General features: G+C 44.3%; 1 protein-coding gene across 1 annotated transcript in view; it reads left to right on the top strand.

Annotated features, from left to right (window-relative positions):
• LOC146209436 (gastric triacylglycerol lipase-like) overlaps positions 1-18,619 on the top strand; it is a 58,552-nt gene that overhangs the window by 27,936 nt on the left and 11,997 nt on the right. The window contains exons 6-7 of the mRNA XM_084580339.1: positions 10,217-10,357; positions 14,291-14,362. Of these exons, the coding sequence (XP_084436465.1) occupies positions 10,217-10,357; positions 14,291-14,362 (213 nt within the window). The remainder of the gene's footprint in view (positions 1-10,216; positions 10,358-14,290; positions 14,363-18,619) is intronic.

Genomic DNA, 18,619 nt, shown 5'->3' with positions numbered 1-18,619 from the left:
GAGGATAATGGCTTCCTTCACATAAGGCTTAAATCGGCCGTCTCGTGTATAGCACATAAAATATACTGTAAAAGAGACTAGCTTAGTTTGGTTGCTTTCTTGGAGGAATTTAACGTTCCAAAATTACTCAGGCTATGAGAGGCACTGCTATTGGGGGCTCTGGAAATATGGACCCCATAGAGCTCATTACCATTAACCGATATCTCACAGTTAATAGAAGTCTTGCGCTTCGCCACCTTCGAAACACTGCTGGCGCTGCCAGGGTTTTATCCCGTGTCCTTGATCCCGTGTCTTTAATGACGGTGGGTCTCATAGCACAAGCTGTTTTCGTAATTATTCGCCTCGTTTTGCCCCATCGTTTTGGCTCATTGGTTAGAGAGCTCAAATGCTGAATTCATTGATGCAGGGTCAAATCGTTGCTACGGCTGCAGCTTTTCTATGGAGGCAAAAAACAAATTCCCCATCTAATATGTGCATGCGCAGGGGGGGGGGGGGGGGGGTAAACATTGAAGACTTCAAAGAGGCGAAATTTCTCGGTCCCCCAGCTATGGCGTCCTGCATAACCTTGGTCGCTTTAGGACGTTAAGCACTCTGAGCTGTTTACCTTATTGCAATGGCAATAAATGGCATGACAAATGTCAAATGTCCCATCATCGTGGAGCTTATGATTAAACAAGGTAGTTTAATCCTACTTCATTCCATATTGTGCTTATATCATACCAAGACATACCGTGCTTGCTTCAGCTGCATCTATAAAAGCACTCAGGGTTTCTTCTGGAGACTTCATGATACCCTGAGCACAATATATGCATTCGATGTTATGCCTACATTCTTTAGCTTCCCTTAATGCATTTTTCTGTTTATTGACACGTGTAGTCGAACCCGCATATATCAAACCCATGAAATAATTTTATGTACAGGTACCTCACCATGAGATAAAAGTAATACATGAGCTTATTTTGGAATGTAGGCGCAAAAATATCTTACAACAATGCTTGTCACGCGCTTGTTCCAGCCAAGCACCGCCCGGGGTGTACTGCTTGGCGATAGATATCAGTTACTTCTTTGGCGGCTTTCATTATGGTACATTATGGCAGATGGTACTTTCATTATAGTCCATTTTTTGATGCCTAATCTTGCCAGCAATACGCTAAAGATAAAATATTCTCATTAAAAATAATAAATAATGATAATAATAAGAATAATAATAATAATAATAATAATACACCACGAAATACTTGCTTTCGCTTAGGTTGCGAGTAACGCTCAGTCATGGCCGCCGCCGCTAAGCTTTAATACATTTATTTAGTTAATTATTTCACAAAGCTTTAAGGCTGATGTTAGGCTCATACGGGAGTAGACTGCACAGTCTTCTTCAGGCAGGCGGTGTTTGGTGACGCGACATATAGATTGATTAGGTTTATGGGGTTTAAAAAAACGTCCCAAAGGGACTGAGGCTGTGAGAGACGCAATAGGGGAGGACTCCAGAAACTTCAATAACGTGTTTTTTTCTTTAACGTACACTGACGTCGCATAGCACGCAAGTGCCTGCTTTCCGCCTCTATCGAAAAGCGGCCGCCGTGGCCTGGATTTGATCCGGGATCCGTGGTCTCAGTAGGGAGTGCACACCGCACTAATAACTGACTAAATAAATATGAGCAAAACATGAGGCAAGATCGGGCACGGTGCACTTCAAGGAATTCTTACAAACAACAAATAAGAGATTTGCTAATTATTTTGAGAGGTTTCACTGGTTTAGCACGCTCTCGTGTTGTTGAGAAAAAGAGTGCAGACATGCCAAGATCGATGCGTTCCCACGGCCGCTTATTCTACTCTTCGTTGGTCAACGCAAAAATTTAATATTTTTACGCGTCACACTGGGATACAAAAACTCCGATGCAGTTATCGTCATTACATCGGCGTGAGTGATAATGGTGTTTTGCACACGTGAATATATTCACGATAATACGACAGTGATACAGAGAGAAAAGAATTTTCAAAGAAACTTGAAATCAGAAAGACGACCACGATTAGAAACTGAAGGGATGACTGCAGGGATGTGCATGCCAATAACGCAGCCATGCATGGTTTCAGTTTTACTAGGAAATGAAATTAAGAGTCATACACTTTATTTTTCTAATTTATCAGTGATCGTAGGCATTCCAAACAGAAGGTACATATTATAGGATATTAGAATATGCATATATATAAAATGCATACGCTTTAAGCTGGGCGTTAGATAGCATGAAAGTTGGCGCATGTATCTTGTACACGTGTTAGTGGTATCCACGTCCTATTTTAGCGTACAGTAAATGTTACGCCCAAGTATCTCTCTTGCTCACCACAACTCTCTTTGAGAAAAAGAGATTCTCTTTTCAATGTTGCAATCATCGCAGTGTTCGCAGTACTGTCTCCATTTCCCATTTGGCATCACAGTGAGCGAGGTTAGTGATGTATTGAGCTTGTGGTGTAGGCAGATTCACCGCATGACCGCGGTGTCGTTTGTAAAGTAATTTCAAAAATCCAGCTGCCAGAGCGCTTTAAAACGCTACAGCCCATGAACTTTAGAAGACCCAAATGCCGCCTGCAAGCGCAAACCGCGTTCACCACTTTGCAGCAATAGCCCTTAAAACGGATGCAGCCGCGCAACCGACCTCTCCCTGCAAGCTAAATATAATGGAAGAAAGCCGCACATAAAAATACCGCATGCAGGGTGACAGTTTGCCCTCGATTTAGGAAATTTTGCCCTAGTCGCCAGGTCCATACACGTCAGCAACAGTGTTTACCGTTTACAGGAGATTGGCGAGGGACAGTTTCAATGTGCATTATGAGACAATTCAATACGTCAGTTCAGTCGTTCAGTCGTGTCCGGCTCTTCGTGACCCTATGGACCATGTCACGCCACGCTTTCCGGTCTCTCACTATCTTCTTAACATCACATAACTTCATCTGCAGTGCCTCGAGGATGCCATCTAACCATTGCGTTCGCTGCCTACCCCTTCTCCGGCGACCCTTAACCTTTCCCAACATCAAATTTATCTCCAGCAACTCCTCTCTTCTCATCAGATGACCAAAGTAGCTCAGCTTTAACTTTAGAATTTGACTCTCCAATGAGCAGTCAGGGTTTATGGTCGACAATATCGACTGATTTGATCTTCTGGCAGTCCAAGGGACTCTCAAGAGTCTCCGCCAGCACCACAATTCAAACGCGTCAGTTCTTCGGCGGCCAGCCTTCTGCACAGTCCAACTCTCGCATCCATACATCACAACTGGAAAGACCATAGTACGAGTTATACGGATCTTGGTTGGCCTCTGTTCTTTACTAGGCGGTCAAGACTAACCATGGCTCTCTTTCCCAGAAGCAGGCGTCTCCTAATTTCATGGCTCCAGTCTCCTTCCGGAGTAATCTTGGAGCCCAAGAAGAGAAAATCTGTCACAGCTTCCACTTCTTGTCCCTTGATTCTCCAGGACTTGATAGGGCAAGACGCCATGATCTTTGTCTTTTTAATGTTCAGTTTAACCCCAAACTTCTCACTCTCTTCTTGTACGCGAATCAGAATTCTCTTGAGCCCCACTTCACTTGCTGCTATTAAAGTGTTATCATATCCGTATATCTAAGGTTGTTGATACGTTTTCCAGCAATCTTCACTCCAGCTGAAGACTCGTGGTTCCATATACACAGCCTCGTGGTTTCACTGAGTGGAATCATTGTGGTGTAGTGCACTAGTCGATACTATTTCGTGGCTTAAGTGCGTGACTCATCACTATGACAGCTGCTATCCAGTGCAGTGGTTGTATGTGTACAAATGCTGTCCCTTTGTGGCCAGGAGTAAGTAGCTTGCGTGTCTGCTCGAAACACACAGGTCCAGGATGGTTCGAGTGCACAGTTGGTAGATCCTGCCAATCTACTTGTCATGTTATCGCGTGGCATCACACAACTCGTAGACGGCCATTTCACTTGTCAAATAACACCTGTCAGAGGCATGCCCGTAATTTATCTTTAAAAATTCCGATTGCGGTTTTCTGGAAATGGGGGAACTTTACTACTTTCGCGTTAAACTTTAAGCATGCTCAAACACAAAAATTGCGTAATTTCTCAATGAGTTCTTTATTATAGAACTAACATAAGCGTCGATGGCCGCTAAGGGTAACCAATTGGATTCCAAGGCAGCAAGAGGGAAGAGAACTTTAGGTGGGAGGATAAGGTTAGGTAAATTGGAGGAGTATAGAATGGATATTCGCCTTGCGGCGGGTGCCGGCTAATAACAATCATGATGAAACAAAAATAATTAAAGCCGGTTATAACTGTGTGCTCTTACAATACATGCGGGACTAACGCACACACGAAAATGTCAACTGTGCCGTTGCAGAAAAAAAGGATGACATTATCCTCTCTCTGTAGCCAATATGGGCGAGTAGGGGAAAGTATGTCGGCATGTAGGCATCAGCAGGAGAGCCCACAGCTGGAGACAATCTGCTATTGCAGTTTCGCAAATATAGAGCATGATTACGACATGGACAAAGCACATGTCGCTGAACACTGCCAGCGGAAGCATCACACACCTAGGCTGATTAACCCCCTTCAAAAGCGTGAAATTGTGCCACATGGAGATGCCAACAGCGAAGGCAACAGACGAAGAGTCTGGCGTGGCACTAAAAAATAACTCCTAATCAAGTTCACTTCTGCCGGCGGAAGAACTTTACACTTCGGTGGCGATGCTAGCAGCAAGCGTGCTCAGCGGTCGTTGAAATATAGCCCTTGTCAGCGCTCAATTCAAACTCGGCGAAGAAACATGCAGAATAAAGTCTGCGAAAATTACTAGAACAAAGGTGATCGAACAATGGAGAAGCAGACGCGAGCTGCTGCAGTCATTTCAAACACATTTCGGCCCATGTCACCCTACAAAAAGTGACGATGCTGAGTTTTAGTGGTGAGCATGAACGTAGATAACGTAATCCTTGAGTGCACTGCAAGAACAGTTATACTTGAGTGCACCACAAGATAAATTATAAAACTGCGTGTAAGGGGTTGTGGCCAGCAACAAATAATCATTACTATGATTCGCTACTGTAGTTTTGGAACCGCATGAAAGCAGCTGCAAGTGTACTGTATGCGTATTTAAGGATGACGTCAGCTATTTTTCAACAGGGGATAGGTGAGCGTGAGATGATCCTAAATTTGAAAATAACCGAAGGAATCCCACTAATTTCAAAATATTTCTTTGCACGACGTAGGGAAAAAAACTTAAGTTTCAGTCTATAAGCAAAATGAAAAACTCCGAAAATTACATACATATAGTAAATGTGTGAAATCTTGACCGAAATCTATTTGATGCGTTAGAGCCCTGCACTTCCCAATCTCATCTGCCTACCTGATGCTATCCTACCCTGTCTTACGTTTGCGTTTGCTTTAAAAATACTGTTTTATGCTAAGGCAGCAACGCGTGTCTTTGTTCGCGGTAAATGCTATAGTCATGCCTGTTTCTTTTTGAATTCAGATGCAAGGTCGTTCTGAGATTATGCGCTGTGCTTTTCTATTCATCGCCCAGTTCTCAGGATGTCATGCGAAAGTTTTGACGTAATATATTCCAGAACAGAACAATGAATATCATCATCGTTGTGCATTTTGCTCGAGCTTCTGTTTATCTATGATTAAGAAGTTGGGTCAAAGCGGGTTTTCATACCCAACTTCCATTGGCCCGCTAAACCACAAATGATCAACAACTGCTGCAACAATTGCGAATCTTCCGGTGACAAGCGACAACCAACTCTTACTAATGGCTGGAATTATTTATACGAAGCATTCCGACTTCCACAATGCGTAGGAGTGTCCCTCCTAGATGGATGATTTTGTCGACTATAGCTCAGCATCCAGGCACAGTAAACATTCAGATGTAGTTAAAATAACGACTAAATTCTTTATTCTTCAGGGCATAGAGAGCGTCGGGAGATTCTTGGTCACGTGGGGAAGAAACGAAGAAGCTTGGCCTTTAACGTCGGAGCCTCGGCCCTATTTCATGCGCACTAATAGGCAAATATGCGATAGCCCTCACATTATTCAAGGATGCAAAAACTGTAACACTAGGCCAGTTTACAACCCAGTTTTCATGCTTGCAGAGGAAAGAAAGTCTAAAAACTGCATAATACTTAGGCACTGTTTTATAATCCTAAATTTAGATCAGTACGAATCACTATGCCTACATAGGGGTCAGTAGATAACGGCAGAAATCACTTTGGCAAAAGTTCGTACCAGAATAGCCATAAAAAGCAGGAAGCTGGGCTAAAGAAAACGTGTACGGGATCGTGTAAACTTATATTGGTGCGCCGAAGCAGATATAAACCTCTGGATAAGAGCACATGCATGAATCCGGAAGCCCGCTTAAAGCCAAAAGAGCTGCAAATCAGTTGTACGCCAGAACAATTTGCGCAGCTATGCTTGTTGTTTCATCTGCCAAAAGAAGCCTAGTCGTGTACTATCTGTGCATTTGTCTTTGTTAGCGCTGTGGAAAATTTCCTTTTCGTTTAAACGAAAGCTGCATATTCTGACGAATGTAAGACCACTTTGAGAAATTTTGAAGTTTTAGCTTCACTACTAGATGTCTCGGGCTCTCATAGGCACACGCTGCCTATAACCCTCAAGGCTCAGCCAAGGGCAAAGGCTCCGTTTTTAAAGCCACTGCATATGTAAAGTTCAAAAGTCAAAGCAAGGTCAAGCATGGTACGTCACGGTCACGTCAAGGTCGCTTCAAGGACAACCAATCTTTGGTCACGTGACCAACTCTTGTCTTGCTGAGGAGCCGAAACGCGGCGTTTATGTAATAGTGCGTGACGTCACGCCATTGAGTAGATAATAGAAGGAGCGCCGGCGCGCATAGAAATAAGTCTATGTGCGCTGTTCACGTGCTAGGTCATGACGTCATGGCCTACTAATTGAGTACTGGCACGAAGTCCACATGTGTTCACGGGCTAGTCTGGGACGTTAAGCATTCAGGCTAGCATAAATAGCAGCTACGGAGATGCCTAACAATGAGAGTCATTGAGTCCGGTGCTAAACAAGCGTGTCGTCGCAAGAGATGCAGCAGGCGCTCAGCCTCTTCTGACAATCCATGCAGCATTGCGATTTGTCGGGTGAGTCTACGGAAAGTTCATGAACAGAAGAGAGGGCGAAGAGATCAGCCGGAACTCCGGAAAAGCGGGAAGAACGTCTCTACAAGCAGCGCCGTGCCGACGCAGCTAGGCGGGAGTGCCGCGCGGCGCAATCGGTCGGCGCTGCCTCACATCTCAGACTGCGTCAGGCAAAACCGTTGTGGATGTACCACTTCTCACTCGGTTCACCCAAAGTAAACCATCAGTAATTTTTCCCAAGGAGTAAGGCAGGCAGGCCGAAATGTCGGCGTCTTGTCGACTCTGGTATGAAATATCTTGGCACGTTCCAGTTGTTGAGACACATAGTATCTACTCATCTCATGAGTGTGCTGATAAACGACAAGGAGCGTAGCAATAACATAGACGCGCAAACACATGTGGCTGCCATCGATGCAAAGATTTCACATGCTCCCACGTTCTCTAAACGATACAAGTCATCTTCGAGAATCGGGCAATGCGCGCATCCGTATAATTAGAAAAGTTTGAGTTAAAGTTGCAGCAGTTGTAACCTCGTGTTTAACTTTTCGGTGACTTTGTTCGTGCGACCAGCTACCACGACCCTAAGAGCCATTCGTTTTTATGTCAACTAAAGTCTGCTAACACTATCGTCAATGAGCATCCAAAGTAACTGCTAAAAATATTGCAGTTAGCTGAGCCATGCCAGGATATACATAGCGCAAGTAACGTTTCCCTGTCTGAGCTTGTAGTCATTCATGTTTAGCAGTGAGAGAAAGCTTTGTTATGCTATAGGGGGTGCTTTTGACCACTAAAGTGCGATGAGCCGAAAGCGTCTGTTGCGCGGTGGTCTGAAGCCCTCCACTACGGTACCCTTTTTCTCTATTTTCACTCCCACCTTCCTTCTTTTCCTTACGAATCTGTTAAGGTGGAGAAATGTTACAGATACTGCACCTTTACTCTCCTGTAAACAAATTTGAAACGCCGATGATGCATGCTGCACTGAGTCTGGCGTTCGAAGGAGAGCCAAATGAATGGCGCCGCCGAACGCCTGGATCTAACGCCCGGTGGGGTGAACTTCGTATATGCGTGAATCGCCTGGTGGCGTAATCACCAGTAGTGATGTCATGAACAGATGTGACGTCATTATGTCGTCACTGCTGGTTAATTGATCGGTTGTTACGTCAAGACAACGTCACATCCCGTCATGACGTCACAGGCGATGATGCTACCATGTTATGACGCCATAGCCAGTCGCTTTCATTACTCACGACTGTTTTGCCATGACTAATGACTAATAATTACTACTTAGTGACTATATACTTATTGGTTAGTGCTGGTTAGTGACTAGTTAACCATTATTTAGCACTGGTTAGTGACTAGTTAGCCCTCAGTCATTAGTACTACATCACATATGTAGCTCGCCAGGTGTGATGTGGAGCGGTGCGACCACTGCTCGGCCATCGCCCCGGCGCGACCCATCGCCCCATCGCCCCGACCATCGCCCCGGCAGCGAAAGTGTGGCCATTGAAGCTCCCGCTACAAAACACGCGTTGCCTCTTGGGCCAAATGCTGGTCCATGAGCCGTGATATGCAGCCTCACGGATTCCTATAACCATGCAAGAACGAGTCAGATGTTTGGTCAAGCTACAACGAGAAAAAATGAGAAAAAATTCGAATAGTCAGTAGAATTACGCACGCCTTTTATTGGCGCAATAAGACCGTTTAAAGCGTAACGGCATACATAATCAGCTCGAGTCTTTATCTGCCTTATGGCAAATTGTTATAGATGAATTGCAGTACCAGTTTAGAAATGAGGTTATTAGTTTGTGGCCGCCAAAAATTATGATAATCGCTCTTCTGATAGTCTCGGTGTAGCGCGGATACGTGGGTCCTATTAGTGTTGTTGTATATGCTCATCTATGAATGCGAGTTGCGCCTATTTTTGCTCGCGCCGCCCGTAAGGCTATTTGCGGTCAGATTGCCTGATGATGCACTAGCGCATTATGCTCCATTAGGTGCGACAGAGCCATTTTCCCAGTTGTAAGGTGCAATTCTTCTTCGAATGCGTATATTTGTCGCAAGCTACAAGGCATCATCTCTCACGGTGTTTTAAATACACTGCAACGTTAGTCATTCTTAATGAGAAGTACTCTTCCTGTTTTGTCTCTGAGAATCTTCTACCCATCACCTGCTGTTATGTTTTGAAAGGACGCTAGGGCTGTTCGTAAAGTAGTCAGTGTCTCGGATATCTGTGAACTAAAGGCTGAAGCGAGATGTGCTGCACAAAAATAGATTGAAACATTATTCTGCCTATTAAGCAACATTCATAGCCCCTGACGAACTACAAAAAGGGTACAATTCGTTCGCGACTAATTAAGACGGTGAACAGCTCGTGTGCTATCAATACTGCATTGGATGTAAAAGGTGAGTAAAAAAAATTAAAAAAGTGCAACGTATTGCTTTCAAACAACGGAAAACTGCAGCTGAGGCATAGCCGTCTTACGCCGATATCTTTTTGGCACTGTACTGTACTAAACATCCCCATTGGTGACTCATTCAGCTTAGGAATTTCTTTTCCGAATAGAAGAAACATGCATTACCGCACAAACACAGACCACAATTAGTGATCACGTCAAATATTGAAAGTGATGATCTGAGCCTGAAATGGTGATGACGTCCTGTTCATAATGAACCGGGCATCATTAGTGAGGCTGATGTTGGGTTAAGTCGTATATGGCTTTAGCCAAATTTAAAGCCCAACCCATACTCATTTTGGTTTAAACAATTATATGAAATAGGAGAGTGAAAAGCGCATAAAAACAGCAGCTCTAAACGACGTTCGATCTCTCCACATCCTGTTCAACTGCACATTCTAATTGTTAGAGCGTTGTGGGCTATTCAATGGAAACTATTCAGCATCCTGTGACTAAGCACACTGATTCTTGATGCCTTTATAAAAACGAAGAAATCCACGAAGTTAGGCTTTCACCCATGAATTATGAAAATTGGAGGAGCGTTTGTAATTGAGAATATTTAAAACGAAGTATCCTTCTGATTACGCATTATAACCGCTATCTATTTATCGCCAGCTTCTTCTACCTCTTTTTTGCAGCTGGTATTCGACCCTCTTAACAAGGGCGGTTATATAAATGTAAATCCGGTTGTGAAGCCCTTATGCGGAATTCTCGGAGGACTGATCTGCACTGCGGTCATCACGTCGTGTTTGTTGAGCAGTCCTCACCAGCTGAACGAGGTAAGCGGAGAACGACGCATCGAGCATAGAATGCTTACAACCAGGTGACCTCCAGGCGCAGGCAGAACAGCTTGCGTGGATTCAGGGTTCATCACAAATAATAAAGTAAAGAAAATAAACATGGGGAGGCTTAAAAAAGCGTCGCTTGAAAACGACGTTTTGCTTGTTTCGTCAAAATGAAGTAATTTTTGAGGTTTTGGGAGTCAGTAATAATTTGTTTTATAGAAAGAAAACTTACGACACCTACCACCACTACATAAGTGCTATGTACGGGAATGAGATATTCAAAATGAGGAGGGAGGGGGGAAGGGAGACTGAATGAGGAGGCAGAAAGGCAAGTTCAGATATGGGGGAGATATGGGCATAATAACAAATAATAGGGGAAATAATGAATAAACCTATGTGGAGTGCCATACAGCACCTAATAATGATTCTGCACAGAAGTAAGCTTAGCGGACACGTCCTATCATGCGTTTCATCGCAGCAGCAAGTTCAGCGGCTCTTTACAGCAGATGCAGCGCTTTGCAATACGCGCTTCGTTCTTTGTCACCGCAGGTGAAATATACGGCACAAGGGCATGGATGCTTGTGGAATTTAGTAAATATACGTTTACTGGGAAGTGCAACATATTTTAATTATTTTGGGGCTATGAACAGAGTGCTATTCGCACCGTGTTGCTACATTCCAATTGTAAAGCACACGGGTGGCCACTAATGATTGATGTGGAAGGTGTTCTGACGCTGCATGCGATCTGCTCTACAGCAGTGTGTGTACTGTTCAGTTTGGTCAGGCACAGTATGATTTTGTTTTGTTGCAGCTGATTTCTTTTATTTAACTAGAAATATTTTCTCAGAGTGGACCTGGTTGCAGTGCGGCTTGAGATTTTTGCAGTCCTTGCGGGAGGCCGCTGATATAAGCATTGAAGTTTACGTACAGTGTCTTAGAACCAGTGAGGTTTATTGCCCCAGAAAACCTTAATACTCGCGAGTAATTGTGTGTTGAAGGTAACGACAATTTGTTTCTCACTCTCGCGCCTCACTGGAATATGTATCTTGTAATGGAGCATGTACCGCCTCCGATTTTAAATATTATCGCGCCAGCACCGACCGCCTCGCGCTACTCTGCCGCAAGACAAAGAAAAGGAGAGATCATTGCGCTCCCCAGGGCCTGCCTACAATCAATGCTGCGAAAATTAGCGTCATTTGGCAAGTTTGTCTGGTAAATTGTAAGTAACAGATGCCAGTCATCGCTTTTATGCATCCTAACCTCAAGAAGGTCCGACTATATGTTTCAGCAACTGCATACGATGCAAGTTATGCCTAGAACAGCACAGAGTCACGATAAACAGCCTAACGTGCGCACTAAATCGCTTGAAATCATTACATACGAAATACTAATTGTAGTAAACCTTTGAATCGGCGTACCAATCAGGTTATATGGAGATGGTTCTCCATTGGCCTTCACCCATGCGCTTTAACGCAAGCGCTTGAACAGAAATTTTGTTGGTGAAAAAAATTTGCCAATGATTATGTTACTTCTTCGTACGAAATTTGAGCGCAGCTCGTCAGCTGTTTCACCTTTTATATAGATTGATGCAGTGGAGCAAGATATTTATTTACAGTTAGAAACAACTTTGTTATATTTTCACACATATTCCTTCAAGAAACACTCCACTAACAATTATTGACTATCATGAAGGAAGCTTTGTGGTCGTTTGAATCCTTCCACTACGGCACCTCTTTCTCTGTTTTATCACTGCCACCTTTCTCCTTTTCTTTACAGCTCGGTTAAGGTGTACGCGCACAATTGGGACAGATACAGCGCCTTCGCTTTGATGGCAACCAATTTTAAACGCAGCTGATGCCTGCTGTACTGCGTCTATTTCTATATGCTTTGTGGTGCGGCGTTAGAGGAAGCGCCAAATTAAAGTCGCCACCCGGGCGCCTGGATCGAACGCCCGGCGGAGTCGGCTTCTTATTGCTTGAATCTCCTCATGACGTCATGGCCTATGGCGTCACCATGTTACGTGGCCGACGGCAACGCCAACGGCGACGCCGACGCGAAACGCAGGAACGAGCGCCAAAGAGCTTCGCCCTGTAAAATTGTTCTAATGCGAGGTTCGAAAACAGGGATGTTATCCGGGAAAATGGCCCCACCAGGTCAGCTAAATCCGAAATGCTAGCATCACAGGCAGTATTACGAGGGCAAATTGACTGCCAACTCTAATTGGGAATGATGTTGTCTAGACGCTACCACCAAACGCAACCGACGGCCAAAATGTGTTTGTAATAATCCTAAGCCTTTAACAAACAGCAAATAGATTATACGCACTATGAGGCTATCTCAAAACTTGGCGTTAACACTTAATTTGCAAGAACTCCTTCGCAGGAAGCGGGAGAACCATTCACTCTACACTATCCACAGCAGCCTGATCACTGCTTTTTCATTTTCCCTGTACTTACGATCTACTTCGCTTGGGACGCTGCTTCTAGAAATAAATTTTCGCTACATATTAGTGAACACTGAAGGCTGTTCGTAGGCGTTCAATTATTTTCTGGGTATTCGGTACGCAGGTAAAATGCCAGCACCATTAAGTATTTTTACTTTTAGAGTGCAGCTGTTACGCACCCGCTCGGCGGTTCAGCCGCGGCAGCGCCCGTGGCACAAAGTGAAATAGTCACAAGCCGAAGAGAATTTCTCAGGAGAAGAGAAGGAAGAGCCACGGACTTTCCTCCGCTTGCTCATCAGACACCCGAGACAGCCCGACGGGCACAGTGCCAGCCTCGGCATCCACAAATGATCTATCTATCTATCTATCTATCTATCTATCTATCTATCTATCTATCTATCTATCTATCTATCTATCTATCTATCTATCTATCTATCTATCTATCTATCTATCTATCTATCTATCTATCTATCTATCTATCTATCTATCTATCTATCTATCTATCTATCTATCTATCTGTCTGTCTGTCTGTCTGTCTGTCTGTCTGTCTGTCTGTCTGTCTGTCTCTCTGTCTGTCTAGCTATCTACCTATCTATCTATCTATCTGTCTGTCTGTCTGTCTGTCTGTCTGTCTGTCTGTCTGTCTGTCTGTCTGTCTGTCTGTCTGTCTGTCTGTCTGTCTGTCTGTCTGTCTATCTATCTATCTATCTATCTATCTATCTATCTATCTATCTATCTATCTATCTATCTATCTATCTATCTATCTATCTATCTATATATCTATCTATCTGTCTGTCGGTCTGTCTGTCTGTCTAGCTATCTACCTATCTATCTGTCCATCTGTATGTCTATCTATCTATCTATCTATCTATCTATCTATCTATCTATCTATCTATCTATCTATCTATCTATCTATCTATCTATCTATATATATATATATATATATATATATATATATATATATATATATATATATATATATATATATATATATATATATATACATATATATCTGTCTGTCTGTCTGTCTAGCTATCTACCTATCTATCTATCTATCTATCTATCTATCTATCTATCTATCTATCTATCTATCTATCTATCTATCTATCTATCTACCTATCTGTCTGTCTGTCTGTCTGTCTGTCTGTCTGTCTGTCTATCTATCTATCTATCTATCTATCTATCTATCTATCTATCTATCTATCTATCTATCTATCTATCTATCTATCTATCTATCTATCTATCTATCTATCTATCTATCTATCTATCTCACACATACACACACTTTCTCAAGCTCCCGTTACCGCGCCCTCCGCTCGAGTTCTCTCGTTTTGTGAGAACAAAAGCTATACAGCAGGGCTCAAGTTTCGCATTGCGGAATGTCGTAATCGTCCTCAGAGTTGTTTTGATACACCGTAGTTACAAAATGACCACAACAGTTAAACTTTGAAATGTCGTCACTGATGATGAATTCGCTCTTCCAGACACGAATGCCGATGTACGTGGGTCACTACCCTATTGGCACAACCAGGCAAAATCTCCATCATTATCACCAGGTATGTCCTTATTTTCAGCATGGCGAAAGCAAGCCACTATGCGCACCAGTAAACAACCCCTGAACACCATATAGTAGCGTGCTTTAGTCTGGAGCAAGTCCCAAATGAAACAGTTTGATGTCATGCTATTATTTGTTTACATAAGCGTAAACATCGAAAGTGGAAGGCCCAGTCAGATGCAAACACCGGTCTTAACAAGTCTGATCGTCGATACCGATGGGTTGTGGCGTCCTAATGACAAAAAAGCACTGGCAACACAGACAACATTTTAAGTTCAAAAAGATAAGAACACTAATAAAAAGGTGCTTCCCGAAGGTTTTCTGAGATATAGAGTAGTACCATCGATTTCTGACAAACCAGCGCGCAACTTTGCGTTACTATGGCAATCCGAGCGGATCGATCTCCCCATTGACGCAAATACCCAGAGCTATAGGTGGTCTTCAAAAGCTCTTGACCACTTTAACATTATACATACCTGCACTCTCCCGCACATATCTATAATTTTACCTGTAAGGCTTTAAATACTTGGCATATTTTAAGTCAGTTGATATCTGCTATGGCAGGAAGACGCAACTAAATTGCCGCATGACAATGTAAGCCGGGGTAGCTGTATTAAGTTTTTTCAAAGTATTTTAATGGCCAGCGTAGTCAGTGCCGTCTACAGCCCAGACCTTGGCATCGTGCCGTGATTGTTCGCGCAGTCGTTCCGCCCGGCGAGCTTGGATGCTTTCTACGTTGCTGCCATAGAATAGAGGCTGTAATAGTTGCCCTTCCGGGTGCTCACAACGAGGGATTTGTGTCCTCTGTGGGCGAAGAGATTCAGGAGTTCAGTCAGGGTGATTTCGTACAGGGCCTTCCGTCTTCGAGCATTCGAGCGCGTGGCGAACGAAGACATGGGTCGCACATTGACGAAGCTTCGAGAAACGCGTGCTCGTCCCACTGGGAGCTTTTCAAGGGGCTTCGACAGCACCAGTCGCGCCAGGATGGAGTCATGCTGCCAATGGGTCCGTATGTGGCGTAAATGTGTGTCGAAGTAAAAAATTACTCCCACTCCAGACCGCCGTCAAAGCATGGAGCGGCAGATAACCAATGAATGCCAGGCGAGCCGTCACGTGATTCTTTCTTCAAAGTCTCGGCAGGGGTATCTTTTCTGCAAATCTCTGACACAAACCGAGAAGCTAAATTCTGAACTCTTTCTAATTTGCCTGTGTCTCGCGCCACTATAGGATCACAAATTATGGAAGCATTTTCAAGAATTGACCTCTGAGATTGGTCGTGTACAATAATTCTTTAATAGGTATAGCAGAAACGACCCGACATTTCTACGCAGAAGGCCCAAAGCTTTCACAGATCTGGATGCAACATAATCAACCTGCCTCTGCCCTTTTAGTTGAGATGTAAACACCTAAATATTTATATTTACAAACTTGATTTAACCTCATACAATTTAAATTATCACTGCTCCCGGGGTTTTTTTTCGTTTCGTCACCACATAAGTCCACGGTGAAGACAAATGGCGAAGCACTAAATAACACAATTCTCATCCTGCCTGTGCATCAGTCTGACAACATGAGGCGGCTTAAAGGGCACGCTGTCTCTGTGCAACTTGAGGCCATTGTGCCTAACGAAATTATTAATGTCCGGGTGAACTCGCGCAAGAATGTCGTTGCAGTTAACGTCCGTCCCGTTGCTGCGCTCGAATCACTGCGGTCCATCGATGAACTCGGAGGCATACCAGTACATACAGTTATCTCTCTTGGCGAGCAGTCTTGTTCCGGTGTAATCTATGATCGACGAGGCTTTCACGAAAGATGATCTGCCCATACTCGTGAAGCCAGCAAAAGAAGGTACCGTGATTCTTCGGGTGCCACGTCTGGAAATTTCTCGCTGTCTGCAGATTATCTTCAAAGCCGACAGCCTGCCATCACACGTGAAGGTAGGCCACTTTTTTAACGCTGTACGGCCATTCATAGCAAAGCCGCTACAATATCAGAAAGGACGAAAATGGGCCATGTTAGCAGTCTGTAGCAGCGTGAGGGTGTGCTTCCGTTGTACCGAATGACATTACGCTGAGTCATGTACTACACAAGATTTGAGGTGTTCAAATTGCAATGGTCCCCATGACGCCTCATCTCGAGATTACCCGTGGATGAAACCTGAGCGGGCTGTCCTAAAACCAACGGCCCAAGACAATTCTACACACCGCGAAGCCGCAGCCGTTATTCGCAGAAGACATGCCCGATGCAAGAAAAATTCCGGACAGGCCGATGCCAACGATAGCAGCGCAAGCGCGCCGCTGGCGCCCCCTCTTCACCCTCCTCAGGTTCCATCTCATCCCAGCGTGACCCGTCCGCGCGGCATGGACAATGAGGACCAGGTAGACAAGGCGGCGTTGTGGCTGGATCCTTAGCTAGCACTTCCGCCATTAGCCATTTGACTGTTTTTGCCGTATCGGTACTGCGGCAGCACATCGTCCCACGGCGTTTTTGCCGTACGGCTACTGCGCTAAACGCATAGCGGTTAAACAAATTCGAACTGGGGATGAGTTTCTTTTTTTTTAATATTCAACAGTCAAGGGCTTAAATGCTCCTGAGGCATCACGACGTAAGCTCCCATCATCAAGCATATCCACCGCTAAGAACGGGCTCCCGGAGCAAGAACGCCAAACCCTTGGGATTTTAAGGAAGTTGGTCAGCACCATTCGACGTCTGCTACAGGCTCTACAATCCCGAACTGCTCGAAGCGTCTTAGTGGTGCTGAACTCCCTCGGTCCAGAACTTCAGGATCCTTAACCTACAATGACTGGCAAACTTCCCACGTTTTGTGAGGACGTTTCCAGTGGAAGTTTCCACGCTGTTTGAGTGGACCGCAAGGGGCCTGAAATCGCGAATTTAAAGTTGGCAGCAATACGTCTTCACCAACTGCTTCCAGATATTGGCATCTGCGTACTTAACCAAAGTACGAATCTTTTCGCTCCAAAATGCGCAGAGCACAGCAAATTCGTGATGTACAGTCGTGCGAAAAAGTGGTATACAACACTCCAACAGTGGTAGAGCTAGGGAAAACTGCATTACGACTTCATCTAGCAACAGCTTTTAGGGATCGAGACAATCACGACGTTCTCCCATTTTATCCACATGCATGTGTCACTGTCGCTGTCCCTATCGAAGTCACTACACTGGATTCCCGTGCTGTTCTCCCGACCTCCGTCATCGACTTAGTGTTGCATGCTACTTTTGCTCACGACTGTACCGTCTTTGCTAAAAGTAACCAGGCTGCGTGTTTTGCTTCTCGCTTGTATTCTAAAGCCAACATGAATTCTCAGACAATCACAACTTATTGAGAAGTGAGGTCAGGAGCTCAACTTTAGTTTGCACATATTTGCAGCTTCAGAAGAGGTACCCATGTTCTGCTACTCGACTGAGAAGCGGAACGCGCAGCCTGGTTACTTTTGTCAAAGACGGTACATCCGAACTTATATGACGCACGTTTGCTGCCCAGTCCCAGCTCACAATGAAAAATAAGTGCGCATGTTTTATGGTGAAGAGAAAAAGTTACAATTCACACAGATTGCAGCATATGTGCCTCCCCCCTCACAATTGGACTGTGAAAAGCTGAAGGACATCACGGAGGCAAGCCGGACTCCTTAGATAATTACTGGTGATTTTAACGCCCACCAATTACTACGGGAAAGAACCAGAATCAATGCCAAAGGGGATAATCTGGCTTTAATTGTTTCCCATAATGACCTATATGTAATATATTACGGTAGTCCTACTTACCTATGCGGCTGTTCCTACAGCAGCTGCCTGGACCTCAAATTAGTTTCTCGGTCCTTGTACCGATGTGGAGACCCATAAGAATAACCCCCCCCCCTCCCCATTCCTACTTACATCAAAATAAATTCATTTGGTGCGTCCGCCCCAGCTAAGCACATGCACATCAACTAGACAGTATTTGAAAATACATGGAGGAGGCATGCAAAGAAGCCTTCAATGGCAGGTTAGATGAAAGTATAGCAAATGCTATGACTGCTGCTAGTAATCGCATCTCGCCTTCTAAAATACGCAGTGACTTTGACTTCGAATTAGAACGTTTACGTGCTCTTCGACGGCGAGCAAAGAGAGAGCGTAATTTATTGAGAAGAAAGGTGGAGAGGGAAGCCGGCGGTAAAGAAACCATGGCCTGCTACTACACACTGGGGAAGGGGGGAACAGGAATTAAAAGAGTATTATGGTGTGAACGAAAGGTGATGAT

This window comes from Amblyomma maculatum, chromosome 1 (assembly GCF_055883805.1).
Source record: "Amblyomma maculatum isolate TAMU_Amacu chromosome 1, ASM5588380v1, whole genome shotgun sequence".
Lineage (NCBI taxonomy): Eukaryota > Metazoa > Arthropoda > Arachnida > Ixodida > Ixodidae > Amblyomma > Amblyomma maculatum.
Note: the sequence above shows the minus strand (reverse complement) of the source record. Positions and strands in the feature narration are given on the sequence as shown.